This window comes from Bidens hawaiensis, unplaced genomic scaffold, assembly GCF_021521415.1.
Source record: "Bidens hawaiensis isolate Kalapana, Puna unplaced genomic scaffold, B.hawaiensis_p1.1 tig00003244_1, whole genome shotgun sequence".
NCBI lineage: Eukaryota > Viridiplantae > Streptophyta > Magnoliopsida > Asterales > Asteraceae > Bidens > Bidens hawaiensis.
The window spans coordinates 1,526,937-1,547,698 of record NW_027491178.1 but is presented as its reverse complement, the minus strand read 5'-3'; the positions used below and the strand labels follow the sequence as shown (position 1 = coordinate 1,547,698).

The following is a 20,762-nucleotide window of genomic DNA, read 5'->3' as shown; positions in this document are numbered from 1 at the left end:
CATCAGCTTAAAAATGATTATATACCAATAAATCTGAAACTCATAACTTACGAGGGAACTATGTCCGGACTTGTTATATGTGGCCTCGAGTTTCGGTCGACGTAATATACATTTTTCTTAATTCTTGTATTGGCAAAAGGAAACTGCCAGATGTGGATTAGCTTGTGAAACTTTGAAGTTTTTTGTTTTCATCTACTGTATTAATTATTGTATTAAAGTTTAGTCTTGTGATATATAGTCGTATATATATTTTTTTTAGTAAACTACAACTTTTGTTCATGTGGTTTGTTCACTTTTCTTTGTATTTAAAAAATTTCAAAGTTTGATTTCAAGAAAGAAGCAGATTGTATGTTTCATTCATTCCACTCCAATCAATAATAACTGATAATAAAAAAAGGCTAAACCTAATACACTCCTCGTTCTTTTTACTCCTCTAATTATGGAGATGATATTATAATACAAACAATAAAAATAAGGATCCTATAATTACGAGAGATCCTATAATTACGAGAATATCCTTTACTCCCCCTCAAGTTGGAGCGTGTAGGTCATGAACGCCCAACTTGCAAAGTAGAGTTTGAAGACGTTGAGCTCCCAAAGGCTTTGTAAATAAATCAGCGATCTGTTGCTTTGTATTGATATGCAGCGGTAAAACATCGTGGGATTCGACTCGTTCTTGAACGAAGTAGCAATCCATCTCAACATGTTTCGTTCTTTCATGGAAAACGGGGTTATTGGCAATGTGCTTAACTGCCAAATTATCACAAAAGAGAGGCGTGGCTTGGTCTTGAGTGGCTTGTAGGTCGGTGAGGAGCCATCGCATCCAAAGAACCTCGCTAACGGTAGTGGCCATAGAGCGATACTCAGCTTCAGCTGAAGAACGAGAAACCACCGATTGCTTTTTTGTTTTCCAAGAAATTGGTGCTCCACCGAGAAGTAGTACATAACCAGTTCGTGAACGTCTTGTAAGTTCGCAACCAAGCCAATCGGCATCACAAAAGGCAGAAAGATTTAAACCGCTGAGTTTTGGTAAAAGAATACCCTGACCGGGACTAGACTTGAGGTAGCGTAAGATCCGATTGGCAGCTGTCAAATGATCTTCTCTTGGATCAGAAACAAACTGGCTTAACAAGTTGACGGCGTACGCGATATCCGGTCGTGTAGCTTGTAAATATAAAAGCCTACCAATGAGGCGTCGATATTGTTGCGCGTCAACTTTAGTGCTTTCTTCACATTGACCAAGCTTCAACCCTTGTTCCATGGGAAAAGAACTCGGTCGACAACCGAGCATGCCACTATCTTCAAGCAAATCTAATGTGTATTTGCGCTGGCTCAAAACTAGTCCATCTGTGGTGCAGGCTACTTCGATTCCCAAGAAATACTTGAGCGAACCAAGGTTCTTGATGCTGAATTTTTCATCGAGATATTGCTTTGTCTCTTGAACTTTAGTAGCATTATTTCCCGTTATAATTACGTCATCTACATAAATAAGAATGGCCAGGAAGGTAGCTCCATCCCCGAAAGTGAACGGAGAATGATCCGCATGAGATTGCTTGTAACCAGTGGCAATTAGAGAAGCGGTAAACTTGTGGTACCAATTCCGGGAAGCTTGTTTCAAACCGTAAAGGGACTTACGAAGTTGACAAACGCGAGTGTCCCCCTTTTTCGAGAAACCTTGTGAGAGCTTCATATAAACTTCTTCATCTAGATCACCGTGTAAAAACGCGTTGTTAACGTCGAGTTGATGGATCAACCATTCTTTCTTAACGGCGACCGCAAGCAAGGTGCGAACAGTAACTAACTTAGCGACGAGAGCAAAGGTATCATGAAAGTCAACACCTTCCATTTGGGTGTAACCCTTTGCCACAAGACGAGCTTTATATCTTTCGATTTCACCATTCGGTTTGTATTTAAGTTTGTATACCCATTTGGAGTCGATTGTTCGTTTGCCATCCGGCAATGTTTCCAAGGTCCATGTCTTGTTTTCTTCAAGAGCCCGGATTTCTTCTTTCATGGCTAGCTTCCAATTTTCATCCTGCATAGCCTCGTGAAATGACTTTGGCTCATTATGTATAGTAATAGTCGTTAAAAATGCTTTGTGTGAGTTTGAAATTTTTTTATAGGAAATGTAATGGGCTAATGGATGTGCTGTGGTGTTCAAAGGTTCTTGATTGGAAGCAGGTGCGCTGTGATTGATGGATGGTGGCAGATTCACGTGAAAATCATCGAGTCGTTTAGGTCGTGTCTTAATTCTTTGTTGTCTGCTTGGTTTTGGTTCCTCAACATTCACCACAGTTTCAATTTGTTCTTCATCATGTGTGCCATTTTCTTGCTCCATGTGGGAATCAGATTCATTTGTTTCATTTAATATATTGACATTTTCAACGTGTGGATTTTCATATGGGCTTTGTAGGTTCGGCCCATATGTTGATTCTTCTCTTGCGACTTTTTCATAGTACCAAGGAGGAAAGCTAAAAATTTTTTCATTCTCAAGTTTATCAATTCGATCTAAATTCAAAAAAGGGAACACCTCTTCAACAAACTTTACATCCCTTGAAACAACTATTTTGTTGTTGATCATGTCGAATATTTTGTATCCCTTTGTTCCCGGTGGGTACCCTAGGAATACCCACGGACTCCCTCTCCATTCGAATTTATCACCCTTTGTATCAGTGATTCAATTATAAGCAAGACACCCAAATACCCTCATGTGCTCATATTCGGGCTTTTGTTCAAACAATATTTCAAATGAAGTTTTGTTGTCTATGGGTTTAGAAGGAAGACAATTGATTATGTAAGCTGCTGTCAAGACACATTCTCCCCAAAACCTTTTTGGAATATTTGCCTCTATACGAAGGGCTCGCGCGGTTTCAAGTAAATGTGTGTGCTTCCGTTCCACGACACCATTTTGTTGTGGTGTGTGAGGACAAGTGATCTCAAGTATTATGCCTTGTTCAACATAAAAATCATGCATGCGACTTGAAGTGATTTCTCCCCCGTTGTCACAGCGTATCCTTTTAATCATTTTGCCAAATTGAGTTTTTACCATCTTGTGAAAACCCATTAGAGCATCGCTTGCCTCATACTTATGTTTCAAGAGAAAAACCCAAACGGATCGACTATAATCATCCACAATTGTTAAAAAAATAGCTCTTCCCGGTAAGTGAAGGAGTTCTATACCTCCCCCGAATGTCACAATGTATTAAATCGAAACACTCTTTGGTTTTGATGGTGCTCTTGGGAAAAGGTAATCTAGTATGTTTGGCTTTCGCACAAGAATCACAATCTTCGGTTTTAAAGGACGTCTTTTCAACGAAATCAAGATGAGAAAGTTTACTAGCTAGAGGTGTGTCCTAGCCTCTTACGCCACACATCCACACTAACCAGCATTGCACATCTTTCGCTCTGCCATGCCTTGATCCGATATAATCCACTTATACATTTACCTGCTCCAATAAATTCTCTCGAACGCAAGTCTTGCATAAAACAAAAGTCTGGATAAAAGGTTATGGAGCATTGATGCTCTCTTTATAGTTTGCTTACGGATAAAAGATTACATTTAAACTTTGGAACATGAAGTACATCTTTTATTAGGATTTCGTTTGGCAAACGACTATTCCCTTTACCAGTGACGGGCACAGATTCACCATTTGGTATTAAGACCGGTGGCTCACTGGTCGAAGCCCTTCTCTTATCGAGCCATTCGGTATATTGAGTTATGTACTCGGTACATCCCGAGTCCAAAATCCAGTCATCTTCTTTATTTTCTTTTTCTGCAAGATATCTCAAAAGAGCATGATATTGCTCAGAATTTAAGCTAGGTAGCGGACTTACATTCGAATCCGACTCGCCACAACCGGCTTCTGGTCTTATTGAGTCTTGCTTCCCTTCCCTGGCCACCACTTTGGATAGCTAATTCTTTTAAAACATCCCTCCTTGTTATGACCATCTCTTCCACAGTGATCACAATGCTCCCTGTTGTCCCACCTTGTTGTGCTCATCTTCTTGTTTTCACTTTTAGGGCTTTTGATATTTTTGATTTATATATATATATATATATATATATATATATATATTTGATGATAGTAGGTTGTGGTAATGAAAGAATGGATAGACTAGCTGATCAAATGTTAGGATTCATGGCCTGCTTTGATGCCATTTCAAAGTTTGGTTTCAAGAAAGAAGCATATTGTATGTTTCATTCATTCCACTCCAATCAATAATAGTTGATAATAAAAAAGGCTAAACCTAATATACTCCTCGTTCTTTTTACTCCTCTAATTATGGAGATGATATTATAATACAAACAATAAAAATAAGGATCCTATAATCACGAGAGATCCTATAATTACGAGAATATCTTTTAAAAAATGTCTTAAAAGTTTTAAACAAAGATAGATATATATGTTCATACCCTTAGACGGCTTGTAAAACTGCTATATAGTTCTAACCAAGTTAGCGTTCAGTGTAACACACGGGTGAAAAATATTGAAAACGTCAAATTTACATATATAAATCATATAATGAACATTATAATTTTATAAATTATAATGTATTACATAATGAATATTAATGAATGGGTAATTACATATTTCCTAAAATACATATAGGGGAGGGACTTTTTGAGAACTTAATGAGTTGTAAGAACTTTAAAAACTCAATTTTAGACCACACATTTAATTAAATGGTATGAAATATGTGGCTGAGATTAAATTTAATTAAAAAATGAATCAGAAGAGAGAATAAATATTTTTTATTATTACAAAAGTTTAAATGTTGGTTACACATATGTAATAAGCAGTGGCGGATCCAGAAAATTTAACCAGTTGGTGCAAAAAAAAAAGGTCAACCTAGAACTCGTCAATTCAAACTAACACAAGTCAAAGCAAAATGGGTCAGGTCGAGTAAAAAAATTAATTAAACAAACTACGTATAGAAATGTAAAATATAAATTTCATTAAAGATAAACAAAATACATATTACAATTGACCTCTACGTGATTTCATCTATTGAAAACGGTCAATTACAGTTTCATTCGTAGCATTTAAAATTGTTTTTTTTTCAACAATAAAATTACACAAGCATTCAAAAAATCTTCATCAATTCAATTACCTAAATTTGTCTTTATAATCTTCATTGTCGAAAAACATCTCTCAACCATTGCGGTTGCAATATGCAAAACTAATGTTAGCTTTAATAATCGATAAACCAAATGAAAAGATATATATTTCCTTGTTTCCATCATAACTCTAGCAAGATCTGCAATACTTTTCAGATTAGCAAATCTTTCATCTTTTCGCACAATATCAATGTACAAGCTAAGTTGAGATGCAAGAACAATTTTGTCCCCATTATCAAAACATATGGATAAAACTCACACAATCTCATTAACTTTGATGCATCAAACTTGGAAAATGAATCATACGGATTGAAAACCAACATGTTTTGAAGTAAATCCGCGATAATCTCATTAAAGCGAACACCAAATTCTTGAATTTTCATATTGACAACACTGTTAAAACAATTGTTGATTGGTGATTGTGAGCCTTTGTCTTTTGGGTCTATAACCAGTGTCATCGACATAGTTACCTGACATGTTCAAACTTTGAATACCATGTTTTTCACAATATGAATGTACTTTCTCTAAAAGCTGACCATATCCATTTTCTATTTATTCTTGCAACTGTCCTTTAGTTGTTTCCACCAATGAACAACTTCCAAAATATCGTGTTCTCTTCTTTGTAGAGCTCGTGATAATACATCTGTGAGCCCTAAAATGTGTAACATCAATTGCAAATAGAAAACAATTCAAATGAGTTTAAATAGGCTAGCATCTTGATTGCTTGATTTTGAGAAGAAGGATTATAGCATTCATCTCTAACACATATAATTTTAAAAAGATAAGTTTGGGGCACTAAAAGAATTTTGAACGAGTCACTAAATTTTTTTTAATGGGTCACTAAAATTTTTTGGATGGGTCACTTGGGTCTCTGGATCTAATATATTACAAATTTATAAACGAAACCATGGACTTGAGTGGGTGTAAACGCTCCCCCTGGCCGGACACTGGATCCGCCCCTGGTAATAAGTCGATTCGGTGTGTAAAAAAATACTGTATTTTTTTGTACATTAGTTACACTTACGTATTACACATGTGTAAAAAAATTCAAAAAAAATTGTTACGTTGAGTTCTTTCAAATTCTTAAAACTCAAAGCGGTTCTCATTAGAAATCAATCCAATACATATATTAGTAAGAATAATTTATATTTGTATTTTAAAAGAAATCAAAATGAAAGATTGTAAATCTATACCTATTAAGAAAAAAAAAAGTTAACATCAAATCATCTTAGTTGAGTTGTAAGCCACAAATATTTTAAAAGCAATGATTAACATGATATCTTTATTAAGAAACTTTAGTATTATTTTAAATATGGGACTTACACGAGTCGGTCTGAACAAAACCAATCATCTTACTGGTTCTATTTGAATGCTACAAGTTGTCTAAGTTTAAGCCAACTGATTTTATTATTATTATTATTATTATTATTATTATTGTTATTATTATTATTATTTTGGGTTGAATCGGTGTGTCAATTTATATGAACCGTAGACCTTGCTTATATGTTAATAGTTGATATTCGAAATCCTTTTTTGTATATATGTTGTGTTTTCTATACTTCTAATATGTGTAATTTATTTCTAACGCCACGATATTTTGTAAAAAATTAAATGTTATTTTAATAAAATGAACTTAATGAGAATATAGATGCCAATTTAATATATGGAAAAAAAGGTCTAGAAAGTTAGAAACGGAATTTTCCTGCAAAATAGTTCTAGAAGCCATGCCATAACAAAAAATCGAACCTTTTCAAACGTTCCATGCTTGACAATGACATTTTGCTTTGATGCTGCTCTTGACTTTGACCCGTGTCTCTTTACCTATGGATTTTTTTAATCATACAATCTTAATATTTTTATAGTGTTTGATTTTTGTTCATGTAGTTTTGTCATCTTTGTCATTTTCATTCAAAAATAATTTTTTTTTTGTTTTTTACCTATCTTCTTGTAAGGTTTTTAAAACATGTCATTCCAGTCTAACGAGGTAACATAACTAGGGGGTGTACTGGATTCATAATGAAACCACTTTTATTATTTTAAAAAAAGTTAATAAGTCATAAAAAGGTGTCTCATTAACTTTTCACTCTTACACAAAAAACAATTCCGAACACCTTATTACTTTTCAAAAAGTTAATAAGTTATAAATTGATTAACATAAGCAATTCCCAAACACCTCCTCAGTTTAATTTGTTGAGTCAATGTGAAATGAATGAACTACCGTCACCACAATATTTAAGCTCCATGATGGGTTTTCTTTTTGTTTGTTGTAGCGTATTTAGGTATCGTACAAGTATCATGACAAACCGAATCGATACCGTTCAGATTTACGTCGTGTCCCACCATAACGTGCGGGTTGCGTACAACTAGTTTAACATTAATCCCGAAAAAAAGAAGGGGGATTTTTAATTAGATGGATTTATGCCAAATACTAATTAAATAATTTGACGTTAAATTTTAAAACCATGTATATTACCTTAAAAAGAAATAGGTAAAAACAATAATTTATGTTTGTGTGGCCTTTTGGGGGAACCGACAAGGCGACAACCCATGGAAGTACATCAATTTGGCCGGATGTTGTGAATTCATGGCTTGCCAGGTCATGGTCAAACCGAGAAAAACATTCTATATTTCTATTTCTATTTTATTTATTTTATGTTATATACACTTTTAACATACTCGTATTTTTTTTTTCATAATTTGTACTTACAAGTTTTGATTTATAATATGCCTATTTTATTTTCAACAAAGTGCTTGTAGCCAATGATGCCCAGTGACAGACCCCATATGAGGCGATCGAGATCTTTTATATTAATAACATTAACATTTTTTTTGGGGTGGGGGGGGGGCTCCCTTACCTTACCTATGCGTCTGCGCCATGATAGTACCAGTGTACTATAATGGGGTCTTTTTCAAATGCTAAGCTACATGTCTTATTATAAGCAAATGATATATGTTTTAGGAGTGTGTTTACTTGTTTAGTGGCACGTCAATTTATGTGTCCATAAGAAAAAAAACTACTTTATTATCTTAAAAGTGTTTTACATTGTAGGATATTTATGATAATAAATGAACATAAGGGTCATGCCCGATCTTTATTTGCCGCTTTTACTGTTATAGAAGTATAAACTGAATTGATATTTTACCATATTATAGTTTAGCTTAGAAAATAGTCCTTTTTAATCATGGATCAAACATGAATCTCATACTTTAGTGTGTCAAACATTTAAAATTTGTAGTTACTAAGACATTATACATCCCATATAATGTCAGAGAAAATAGAGTTGGGGTTTGCTTTTACCTATGACGTTTTCCCTTACGTGTTATACAAAGAGTACACGTGTATACATCATTCATAACACGTGTATTACAATACATAATCATACATTAAAATACACCTGTCTACACAAGTGTCCCGCATAGCATTTCAACAAAAACATTCAATACAAATCAAATTAAAAAAAAAATGAATTACAAGAATCACACACACATAACATTTTACCCGTAATCATTCAACTCTCGTTATATCCGTCAAACACTATATAAGTGTTTACACATTTTCACCATGTATCCGATTAAAATTTTATATTAAAAGTACACATATTCATTTTTATTTTCCAATAATTTAAAAAATAATGGGTTTTTTGAAATATATAATCTTAAAATTTATATTAAAAATTGGTCTAAAAATACAATTGAGAGTTTCTATAAATACACCTGCCTCAAAATAATAAAAAGAAAAAAGGAAGAGAAAACTTGGGGAGAACGAAACTTAGGGGCTGCTTTCAATGAAACAAAACCGGGTTCTCTGATTTCAATATATATATATAATAATAATAATAACTTCTTCTCTTTTACCAAATCCTTCATTCATTCTCAATTCTCAAATCAATAATAATAATAATAATAATATTCATTCACATCTCTTTCATTCTGTTAATCAATCAATCAAAATGCATTCCAATCACTTGCTTCTGGAGGAACCCATCAGGATGGCAACCATCCTCGAGCCTTCTAAGGCTGTAAGCATTACATTACATTCCATTTCAATTCTATTTTTACGGATCTGATTTTACATTTTATTTTTTATGTTTAATGTAATATGGGTTTGATTTGCAGAGTTTCTTCCCAGCGATGACGAAAATCGTTGGAACGTTGGGTCCTCGATCGCGATCTGTTGAGGTTATTGAGGGTTGCCTTAAAGCTGGCATGTCTGGTATGTTATGTTATCATTTGGCTTTCTGTTTGTTTACGTGTATGTGGTATTGATATGTTGAATCGAAATTTGTACGAGTGATTTGTAGATTTGTGATAATCGTATGGTGATGTACGGGTTGAAACTGAAAAAATCGAACTGAAAAAATCGAACCGAAACAAAAGTCGACGGTTTGGTTTTATGTTTTTGTAAAAAACTGATTTTTTATAGATTTTTATTATTTAATTTTAAATTTCAAGTAATTTATACACAAATAATTTAGAACAAATGTATAATACTTAAGTAATTACTAACAAAAAAATTAGTCACAAATTCATGCTTTTTGACCAACTGTTTTTTTTTTTTCGGCACAAAATTTATAAGCCCAAATGGCAAGACCAGAAACCGAAACCGAACTATTTTTGAAAACTCAAAAACCAACATTTTTACTTTTTGGTTCTGTTTTAACTCAAAACCGAACCGACCCATGCACACCTTTGATAATGTCAAGTAGGAGTTACGATTTGCGAGTAATGAAAAGCCTTGCTATATTAACAGTCGTATAATGATATTATTATGGATTTTATATCCAGTGATCCTTATGACGATGTTCTTATTTTTACTTTATGAAAAATTTATAAGATTATACACGATAGGCTGGTTTTGGGCGTTTTTGAGGCGGGTGAGGGGGTTATGTGGCCACATTGTTAATCAGTTCTGGCTTAATCGAACTATTGGTTAATTCAGTTACAGTTCTCGGTTAATTCTGTTTTTTGTCGTCCCTAACTTGTTGGCAGTCTAACGAGTTTCAGAATTGAAGCTCTTTTCAATTTTCAAAGTCATTGCGGATGTTATTGTTGTTAAATGTGATTTGACTTTGTGTGATGTTGATTTTGCAGTTGCTAGATTTGATTTTTCATGGCTAGACGGTAAGTATCACCAAGAAACCTTGGATAATCTGAGGGCTGCTGTCAAGAGCACCAAGAAACTTTGTGCTGTATGTTTGTATATCATTTTATTTTAACCGGCTTCAGTTGATTATGTTAATGTAACTACATATTATTAATACGATTTCCTTTACTTTCAGGTGATGCTCGACACAGTTGGTGCTGAGATGCAGGTTGTCAATAAGAGTGAGAACGCTATCTCTCTTCAACAGGATGATAATGTAACTCTGACCCCTGATAAAGGTCAAGAGGCTTCTTCTCAAGTGCTTCCGATCAACTTTGACGGACTTGCTAAGGTGAGTACATGTTAAATTAAGTATTAATGCTATCTATGAAATAAGAAAATTTTGTGAGAACTTGTATCTTTGTACATTTAAGTGCTTCTAAAATAGTTCATCATCATCATCATCATCATCATCATCGTACTCAGTATATCCCACCAATAGCAAAGCTATGGTAGGGTCTGAGGAGGGTAAAATAGTTCAAATTATTATCTATAAAAGACATGTTTGTTTGCGCGTGTCTGGTTAGTTCTGCACGTGTTTTAGTGGGCCGCATATGCTTACGAGGCTGTTTATGTGTTATTTTCAGGCTGTGAAGAAGGGGGACACCATTTTTATTGGTCAATACTTGTTCACAGGAAGTGAAACCACCTCTGTTTGGCTGGAGGTAGGATTTATTTATTTGTTTGGGTAACAAGTTAGATGTGGATAATGGATATGCACGTGTAAAACCGCTGCACATGATTGATGTAACATGGTTTTTTACCAATACATAACTTGTTTTTCAAAATATTTGCAAGCATAAACTTCGTCAAGAAAACAAAGTATGATTTGTTTTGTTCATGACTGGGCTTGTGCAGGTTGATAATGTGAATGGGAGCGATGTTGATTGCAAGATAAAGAATACTGCAACTCTAGCTGGTGCTTTGTTCACTCTCCATGCTTCCCAAATTCATATCGATCTGCCTACTCTCACTGAAAAAGATAAAGAGGTGAGTATTTATATAATTTTAATTCAAATTATCGAGATATATGCCTTTATATTAGTTGAATTTTTCGAAAGGTTAAGGATTGTTTAAAACGTCTAAATCATCTGTCTTGGCTGTTTATTAAGAATTTTATTATATCTGTGAGCAAGTCATGTTTATTTTACTAACTAGATTATAAATCAGATGGTCTGGTTTTGCAAAATGTAACTAGTAAAGAATTTTGAATTTTATTGATACCTTTTTTTTTCTTATTTCAGAACATTAGCAGTTGGGGTGTTGCCAACAAAATTGACTTCCTTTCATTGTCATACACACGTCATGCACAAGACGTTCGTGAAGTAAGTGTGCTTTTACGGATTGGCTCTTATTATTTTATTTTTACATATCCCGTTCACTTTAGTTTATCTGGTTATTAATATAATTTTGACATGCAATCTCAGGCACGTGAATATCTTTCTAAGCTCGGCGATCTTAGTCAAACTCAAATATTTGCAAAAATTGAAAACGTGGAGGTGATTTTCTTCGACTATTATATACTTTTCGTGATTTTTATTAAAGTATTATATTTATTTGGCTTTTTATTCATTGATGTATTCATTTGTTCCACAGGGACTAACTCACTTTGATGAGATTTTACAAGAGGCCGATGGTATTATCCTTTCCCGTGGGAATATTGGAATTGATCTTCCACCAGAAAAGGTATATATTTAATATTTTTAGGCCATCCAAAAACATAAAATCTTACATCCTTTTGGACCTTAATCTGACCGGTATAACTTTGTCAGGTGTTTTTATTTCAAAAAGCTGCTCTTCACAAGTGTAACATGGCTGGAAAACCAGCTGTGGTGACTCGTGTGGTTGATAGCATGACTGATAATCTTAGGCCGACTCGTGCAGAAGCAACCGATGTTGCTAATGCTGTTTTAGATGGTTAGTTTCTTGTTTTAGCTGCTGTGATTTTATATGTTAACATGTCGGGCTTTTGATGAATTAGTATTATTTCGCAGGAAGTGATGCCATTCTTCTTGGTGCTGAGACTCTGCGTGGAGCATACCCTGTTGAAACAATATCTACTGTTGGTAAAATTTGTGCAGAGGTAACATCTCATCGTGAATTTAACTTTTAACTGAAAAAAACAAACGAACCTGAACACTTAAATGAACGGATTTTCCTGCTCGTGTCCGTTCGTTAAGAAAGTGAATGTGTTCATGTTTTTTTAAATGACTAATCAAACATAAATGAACAAACATAAACTACCATCTACCATGATCAAAGTAAAAGGGGATATCTAAAAGTTTTAAACTGATATTAAGTTGATATTTGTAATAACAAAATCTGATTGAATGTTAAAACAATGGTAAAAGATCAAATATAAAAGAACGGATATAAACAAAAGGAATGTGTGTGCATGGTCTTTTGTTGAATTAAATGAACAAAAAATTTGTTCATGTTCATTTGTTTATTAAATAAACGAACTTCCTGCAGAACAATTCATGAACGGTTCAATGCATTTTTGGTTTGTAATAATCAAAATCTGATAAATTGATGTAATCAAACATGATGTAGAATACTTAAATAATCAGTTTTTTAGCGTGTGACAAATCATATTATTTAACTAGTAAGCCGATAAAACAACCAAAACGCCATTCTTGTATATTATAATTCTTTCAAACATGTAGTAGTTTATTTTCTATGACTTGTATCAAAATTTTCTATATATCAGTGCATAACTAAAAATATATTAACACCTACTGTTATATATTTTTTAATAAAATCCTTTTAAGTTAAAACAATTCGAAGGGTGTTTGTGGTTATTTTAGTAATGCTGATTCGGATATCACTTGCAGGCAGAAAAGGTTTTTAACCAAGATCTTTATTTCAAGAAAACCGTCAAATATGTTGGAGAACCAATGACTCATTTGGAATCAATTGCTTCTTCTGCGGTATCCTTTAATTAATTTTCATATTATTTCCGCTATAAATTCAAACTTAATTATTTTAAATTCAAAAACTTATCACTGATTGGTATATTTAATGATTATTTTAGGTTCGTGCAGCCATTAAGGTGAAGGCATCTGTCATTATTTGCTTCACTTCTTCTGGAAGGGCTGCAAGGTATGTATGGATGCGACTTTAGTAAAGAACAAGTTAATAGTTTGTTTAAAAAGTAAAAACGTTTGAATATATTAAATGCAGGTTAATTGCAAAGTATCGGCCAACAATGCCTGTTTTGTCGGTTGTTATTCCTCGGCTAAAGACTAATCAATTACGTTGGAGTTTTAGTGGCGCGTTTGAGGTTTATTTTATTCTCTTTTTTCTTTTTACAATGTTTATTTTATATAAAGCTAATTATTTTATTAATATGTTTGAATGGTCAGGCGAGACAATCGCTTATTGTTAGAGGTCTTTTCCCCATGCTTGCTGACCCTCGACACCCGGTAAGTTTTTCGTTGATACTATAAGTCTTTTATAAGTGATTACAATCCGAATCAGATTATCAGTTGTAATATTATTGAATATTGGCCTAAAAGGATACTATTATGTAAAACTAATTATTGTATTTTTCAGGCTGAATCTACAAGTGCAACAAATGAATCGGTACTGAAAGTTGCACTGGACCATGGAAAAGCCTCGGGAGTGATCAAGTCACATGATCGTGTTGTGATCTGCCAAAAGGTTGGAGATGCATCGGTTGTTAAAATCATCGAGCTTGAAGATTAGAAACCATTTGCAAGCAGAGCATTTTATGACGTTTTTATGTTGTAACTTATTTGCCATAATTTTTTGGAAACACTTTTGACGTTTTGGGGTTGGGGCGATTTTGGTTCTACAGAATTTAGGTTCTGATACAATTATAATTTATGCCCCTTCTTCCATATATTTAATGGCTGATAAAGATTTAAATAAAAACCGGTTTTTGGTTTAATGCTGTATGTTGTCCTTAGATTCTTGTTTATTAAAGTTAGTTTTGAACCTTTCATTATGCCTGGTAAAACGGGCGGGTAAGGTCGTTTCATGCTTGATAGATAGTTATTTTAGTTTGTCATACATGTGGCCATTCTAAAAATGGTCAATCTGTGATCATAAACACAAATCATCAAACTGAGATTCATAAACATAAAACGGGTACATAAACTCAGCTAAAGGCATCAAATTGACATCAAAATGATATTTCGGAATCAAAAACGTATCTACAAAACGCTATGATGACACGAATTTTGATAAAATTGTGTGTGGGGAGAGGAGAATATAATTGTAGGCATTTTTTGGCACATTTTGTACTAAGCCGGGTTGGGCTGGATTGAAATGTATTTTTAAGTTTTATATTTTATAAATAGTTAGTATAATAGTATGTAAATATGATTTACAAAATGATGAAGGTCGGAATAGGTCGGTCAAGATGTGCGCTTATCTGGCGTATGTAGAAACCGGTTAGGTTGGTCTGACCCAAAATGGATTCATTCACAATTTTGTATTTTTGTAAATAGTGTGTGAATGATATGTTTACAAAAGCTACATAACAAAATGGGTCATTTCCTTCTTAATATTTTAGTGTTATCTTATGATCCTACCATATGTATTGTATTGTACAAATGTATATAAAAAGCATGAAGCAGTTCACTAAAGCATTTGCAAATATGAAGCTTCCAATTGTTCAAGAAAATGGATCACTTGGTTAAGGGCCCAAAATAACATTAAGTCAAGCAAATTAAAAGGGGAGGGTTCAAACTCGAAACTGTTTCTTATGCTTTGATTTGTTCAATAGACAAGTTTGAGGTAATTTTAAGTTCACTTGTATATTTGATAAGAAGTTAGATTCTTGAAACGTATTTTCCTATTTGTTTATTCAACTTTCTGTATATATTGTATGCACTATGTCTAAATAATAAAATTGTTTTCTTTTTAACAATATCTTGCATTATAATATGCTTTTAGTTGAAATGTTATTACTTTGTTATTTTTCAAGCCATGATAGTTGAAATGCTATTCTCCTCTACCTCTATCTTCAACTCTTCCTTCTTCATTCCTGGTACGTCCATTGTGACTCTCACTTGCCACTCTACTCTTGCCGCCGGTGACACCATCACTTCATCGTCTCGTTCCATCCCCAATGGAATCTGCTCTGACCTCATGAGATCGGATAGTAAACTGGTTCCGAGTGGATCGGGATGATGGTCGAGTAATGATAACAATGATCCGGAGGAGCATTGTGTGGCGACCAAGAGAAATAAAAGTGCAGACGCAATAATGGTGTATATATGTTGCAATTAGTTAGTTGATGCTGGTTATATATGGTGATGGAGTTTAGTGGTTGTATATATATAGCTGGAGTTCAGGTTCTGTATGTTCTGGGAGATAGATGGGAGCTTGTAGAAACAAGAAACAGGTACAAGATTCCAGGGTGACTAACTCTAGAATATTGTTGTAAACAGAACAATATTTTAGTGAAGCCATATTAAATATATATATATATATATATAGTATTTTTAAATTTTATCTTCTGTCGAGTCTGATATATAATTCACAGAAAATAGCCAATTCATTAGTTAGTAAAAATAGTTGTTAATCGTAAAAAAACAAGCGCCCATGGCCTAATGGATAAGGCGTCTGGCTTCTAATCAGGCGATTGTGGGTTCGAGTCCCACTGGGCGTGAATTATTTTATTTATCATTTTTGTATTTCTTACAATGTTTCTATCTTGTGTGATTTTTTTTAAATATTAATTAAAGTTAAGATAAAGTAAGTCACACATAATTTTTTACCTTAAAAATTAAAATTATGTTGAGGTAAGAGATTAATCTCTCACTTCAAGTTCATGAACAAAATCTACTTTTTACCTCAAAATTAATCTCTTACCTCAACATAATTTTAATTTTAGTTAATGAACACCATCTAATGTCTAAAAAGTGTAGAAATAGATCTTATTCTTTGGATGAACAATAATTAAAAAAAAAAGTTACTTTAGTAATAGTGTGTTAATTTTTAATGCTAGTAGTGCTTTATTACTGATTACAACAAATATCATAAATTAGTTAAACTAAAATTTAATATTTGTAGTTATTACAACTAATAAACAAATATCATAAATTAGTTAAACTGCAATTTAATATTTGTAGTTATTACAACTAATAATGTAATTCCTTAAAAAATTTAATACTTGTAGCTATTACATCTCATAATTGTTTTTAATATACATAATATCATATCTACATTATTTTTATAATTTTTTGTAAAACCTTCAAACGCATATGATACTTCAAATATGTATGATACTTCATCAGTGTATGTGTTGGTGTATTGTGTTCTGCAACTTGTAAAACCTTCAAACCATATGACTCTTCAAATCTATATGAAACTTCATCAGTGTATGTGTTGGTGTACAGTGTTCCCCGTTGTATTACTTGAACACCTCATTAGTGTAAATAGAGGGGTTTGAATAGGTTTTAAAGCTTTTTACCTTGTTTTAAATTATTTAAGTTGTAAACTCTTTATAACCCAAGTATTTAAATATGCAAGAATTTAAGTAAAATGTTCAAGAATGTAAAGGTTACATGAACTTCTACTTTCTTGATTTCAAGAACTTGTCATTTTCTGCATGCCCCATCCTCATTTTATTGTTTGATTTGGTTCGGAGATCCATACAAAACATCATGTTGGCGAATCAAACACAAACATGACATTCACACTTTGTTTTATGGTATAAACAACTTGTTCACAAAGTTCCTCTTTGGCTCTTTCTAACTCTACTATTTTATTCAAAACACTAAATAGAAGCAAAAGTAGGTCTATTATGTGTTACAAGGCTAAATGTTATGGGCTAACGACAGGCAGGCCGGCAAAGGGCTAACGTTGGAAGGGGCGTAGGGGGTGGGTGTTGGTGGCGCCCCGGGTGTTTCTCCACAACACACAGCCAAAGTTGTACAAACACATTAAGTAATTCTATGATAGTATGATTAAGATCGGTTCGGTGCCTAGGTAACTCATTCCCCCCTTGAAGTTTTATTACTCATAAGAGACAACTGAAATTACCAAATATCTGAGAACAAACCCTTGTCTAAAACAACTTATATATACAAACAAACTTGAAAGAAATGAAATCAACCATTAATGGAAGATGGATCACTAGCCCTCTTATGAGCATTTGATGAAAATTGTTGAAGATCCACCAACTCCATTTCCTTTTGCCTTAACAAAAGCACCATTCTTTCATTCTCAAGCTTCATCCTCTCATTCTTCATCTTCTCAATCGCCATCTCTCTTTCTTTACTATAACTAAACTTCAACCACTTTGTTCTTCTCTTCTCCAACTCATATGATTCCCCTTGAAACCCCACCCTTTGCTCCTCCAATTGCATCATCTTCACCTTCATCCATTGCCTCTTCTCCCACACACTCTTACTCAAATCTTGAACAACCGAACTCAACTCGTTATTAAACTTGTGCACTACGCTCTCGTGCCAGTCCTGCTCACCCATTCTACCGCGTTTCCTATTACTCAACCCGTCGTCTGCCTCCTCGTTTTCATCCTCCTCCTCGTCATCGTCCTCATCGTTTGAATGCACACAATTCGATCGGTGCACCGCCACTTCGGGTGTCAATGAATGATGTGTCACCCCACCACCACCACCTCCGACACTACCGGAGCAACTATTGTGATAAGCACACATTTCCCTAAAGAAAAGATGCTTAGAATTCAACAATTTCTTCACTTCTTCCTTCAACTTAACCGGAATATGATCCATTGACTCAAGCAATGCTTGATTCTCCACAACTTTACAAGCAGTACCTTTACCTAATATATCATTAACCCTTTTATACCTTTTATTCAAATCATTAAACTTATCCTCACATTGTTGTGGAGACACATAAAACCCTCGTTCCATCATTGCTAAAGAAACCGACTTCCACTTACCCTTCTTCTGCATAGCCCCACCACCGCCACCACCGCCGCCGCCGGACTTCTTCCTCGCCGCGGTGTCAGACCCAGGTGGGTTATCCGACCCAGCTTCATCACCAACATAAAACACCACCATAATCAACAACCTCACCATATTATCCGTCCACTTCATCCTCTGCCACGGCGAACCATTTCTCAACTTCCCATCGCCGCCGCCGCTGTCGTCGGTGGTCGCCGGATTGTTCAAATTGTTGCTGTGGTGTTCTTCATCGCTCATCGGTGAAGCTCGGTACGATGGTTTACCGGCGCCGGTGAACGGTGGCTGCTGGTGGTGGAAATTGGGATTTAACGACATTTCAAGACCTAACATTCCGGACCCAACGGATGTGTTGAACATGCCATTGTTGTCCATTGACTGGTCAAGATTGGATTCTGAAACGTACCCAGTTGCTGAAATTGTGTGTAGAAGAAGACCCAAAAGTTAGAATTTGAAATAAAATTAAATTTTGAAACGTACCCAGTAACTGAAATTGTGTGGAGAAGAAAACCCAGAAGTTAGAATTTGAAAAAAGACTGAATTTTGAAACGTACCCAGTTACTGAAACTGTGTGTAGAACAAAACCCAGAAGTTAGAATTTGAAAAAAGAAGGTACCCAGTAACTAAAATGATGTGTAGAAGAAAACCCAGAAGTTAGAATGTGAAAAAGATTGAAGATTTGGTGTTAATTTGGTGGTGGTTGATAATGGGTGATATAAAGATTCTGATGGGTCAAGTGGCGGAGCAGCTGGTTTTGAAGGAGGTTTTGGTTTTGTGAAACTGGGTTTGATAAGAAGTGGATTGCCCATTGTTTTGGTTGAATGAATCTTTTCTGCCACCGTTTTGAGTTAGGCCTATGTATAGATACGTGTATCTACAGGGGTGGGGGTGGGGGTGGGGTGTTTTGAGTTAGGCCTACGTATACGTGCATCTATATAGTCCACAGAATTTGTAAAACTTTCACTCATATTTTAATGGAGTTGACCGTTTTGTTTAGCCTAATGTTCATGTGAAGTTTGATTATTTTTAAATTCGTTTTTGTTTAAGTAACACCTACACTACTAAGGCTAAGGGTAATGGGCTTGGTTGAGCCTCAGGTGAGCCAAGCAAAATCTGACACGTAGGCGATGACATGGCCATGGATCAAGCCCCTCAACCAAGCCCCAGAGGGTGTAGTGGTCCAGGTGATCATGGGCTTGATCCAGTTTTTTATTTATTTAATTATTTTAAATAATACATTAAATAATAATATAAAACATTACATTAATAATAACATAAAACATTACATTGATACTAGTCTAATACAAGATCATCGGGTTTTCTATCCCATAAATGCTCGACCAACTCATGCCGAACGTTGCCATGTAACTCACGGCTCTTGATAATATTTATGTTGGCGAGTCGTTGTTCATTGGTGATCGTCGATTCTTGTCTTAGAATATCACCTTGGTAGTTTTGACAAATAGCTTTACCTTCGTCTTCTAGTATCATGTTATGTAGGATTATACACGTGATGACGACTTCCGTTATCTTCTCCCTTGTCCAAAATCTTATTGGATTCGACAACATTGCCCATCTTTTCTTTATGACTCCAAACGCCCTTTCAATATCTTTCCTTGCCGATTCTTGTTTCTTCGTGAAGTACTTTCGTATGTCAGAAACTGGAGCCGCGTAAGCTAGAACAAGTATCCCCCATTCGTTGTAAATACCATTAACGAGGTAGTACCCGTACTTGAAATGTTCTCCATTTGCAAAAAAAGCTTGAAGGGGTTCTACCCCGTCGATAAGGTCATCGTCGGTGATTGATCGATAACATTGAGGTCATTATTAGACCCGGCAACCCCAAAGAACGCATGCCAAATCCAAAGATCCTGTGACGCCGCCGCCTCAAGTACAATAGTAGGGCCGGGGTGATCACCTCGATGGAATTGACCTCGCCAAGCAGTGGGACACATAGCCCAACCAACATGCATACAATCAAGGCTACCGAGCATCCCGGGGAAACCATGCTTTTCACCGTGCACCTCGTATATGCGTTGGATATCATACATTGCTGGTCTACGTAAGTATCTCCGCTTGTATAGCGATATGACCCCTAAATATAATTATTAAAGTTATATAAGTTATGTAAATATTTGAAAAATATATAAACAAACGTAAAAAAAATATATACCTCTACAAAAGTGGTTAAGCGCATCGCGTCCGGTCTTTTTAGCCATTTGTAGATACTCGTCTAACATGTCCGATCCAACACCATACGCTAGTTGCCGAAGAGCGGCGGTAATTTTTTGAGTAGCCGTGAACCCGGGCTTACCTCTAGCGTCATCCCTTTGTTGAAAATACTCAAAGTGCTCCGGCAAGTCATTTGCTAGACGCATGAATAATCGTCTAGTCATTCGAAAACGGGTTCTAAAACTATCCTCACCATATGTGGGATTGGGACTAAAATAGTGACGTATCAAAGTTTCGTTAGCGGTCTTTCGATCACGAATACGCGGTTAGCGGAACAATGGAGCTCGGGGGCGATTTTGATCTCTCAAAAAGTTTATCGTCGTTTGAACCGCTTGACAAATGAGTT

At 34.8% G+C, this 20,762-nt stretch overlaps 3 protein-coding genes and 1 non-coding gene across 4 annotated transcripts; 2 read left to right on the top strand and 2 right to left on the bottom strand.

Moving 5' to 3' along the window:
* The first annotated feature begins 8,853 nt into the window (after window positions 1–8,853).
* LOC143622996 (pyruvate kinase 1, cytosolic-like) lies at window positions 8,854–14,259 on the top strand. Its single transcript, XM_077094002.1, has 16 exons — window positions 8,854–9,138; window positions 9,236–9,332; window positions 10,211–10,308; window positions 10,399–10,554; window positions 10,850–10,927; window positions 11,121–11,252; window positions 11,507–11,587; window positions 11,690–11,761; window positions 11,859–11,948; window positions 12,035–12,179; window positions 12,257–12,345; window positions 13,097–13,192; window positions 13,297–13,364; window positions 13,446–13,545; window positions 13,628–13,687; window positions 13,818–14,259. The coding sequence occupies exons 1-16, from the start codon at window positions 9,070–9,072 to the stop codon at window positions 13,968–13,970; spliced, it is 1,584 nt and encodes a 527-aa protein (XP_076950117.1). The 5' UTR covers window positions 8,854–9,069; the 3' UTR covers window positions 13,971–14,259.
* A 1,571-nt stretch (window positions 14,260–15,830) lies between these two features.
* TRNAR-UCU (transfer RNA arginine (anticodon UCU)) lies at window positions 15,831–15,903 on the top strand. Its single transcript has one exon. It is a non-coding gene; the product is annotated as a tRNA-Arg (tRNA).
* Window positions 15,904–17,347: 1,444 nt separating this feature from the next.
* On the bottom strand, window positions 17,348–19,049 carry LOC143622900 (uncharacterized). Its single transcript, XM_077093916.1, has 2 exons — window positions 18,801–19,049; window positions 17,348–18,597 (listed from the first exon to the last, which is right to left on the bottom strand). Exon 2 carries the CDS (start codon window positions 18,557–18,559, stop codon window positions 17,348–17,350), a length of 1,212 nt encoding a protein of 403 aa, XP_076950031.1. The 5' UTR covers window positions 18,560–18,597; window positions 18,801–19,049.
* Window positions 19,050–19,477: 428 nt separating this feature from the next.
* LOC143622899 (uncharacterized) lies at window positions 19,478–20,562 on the bottom strand. The gene is made up of 2 exons (XM_077093915.1): window positions 20,358–20,562; window positions 19,478–19,860 (listed from the first exon to the last, which is right to left on the bottom strand). Exons 1-2 carry the CDS (start codon window positions 20,560–20,562, stop codon window positions 19,478–19,480), a joined length of 588 nt encoding a protein of 195 aa, XP_076950030.1.
* Window positions 20,563–20,762: the final 200 nt, after the last annotated feature.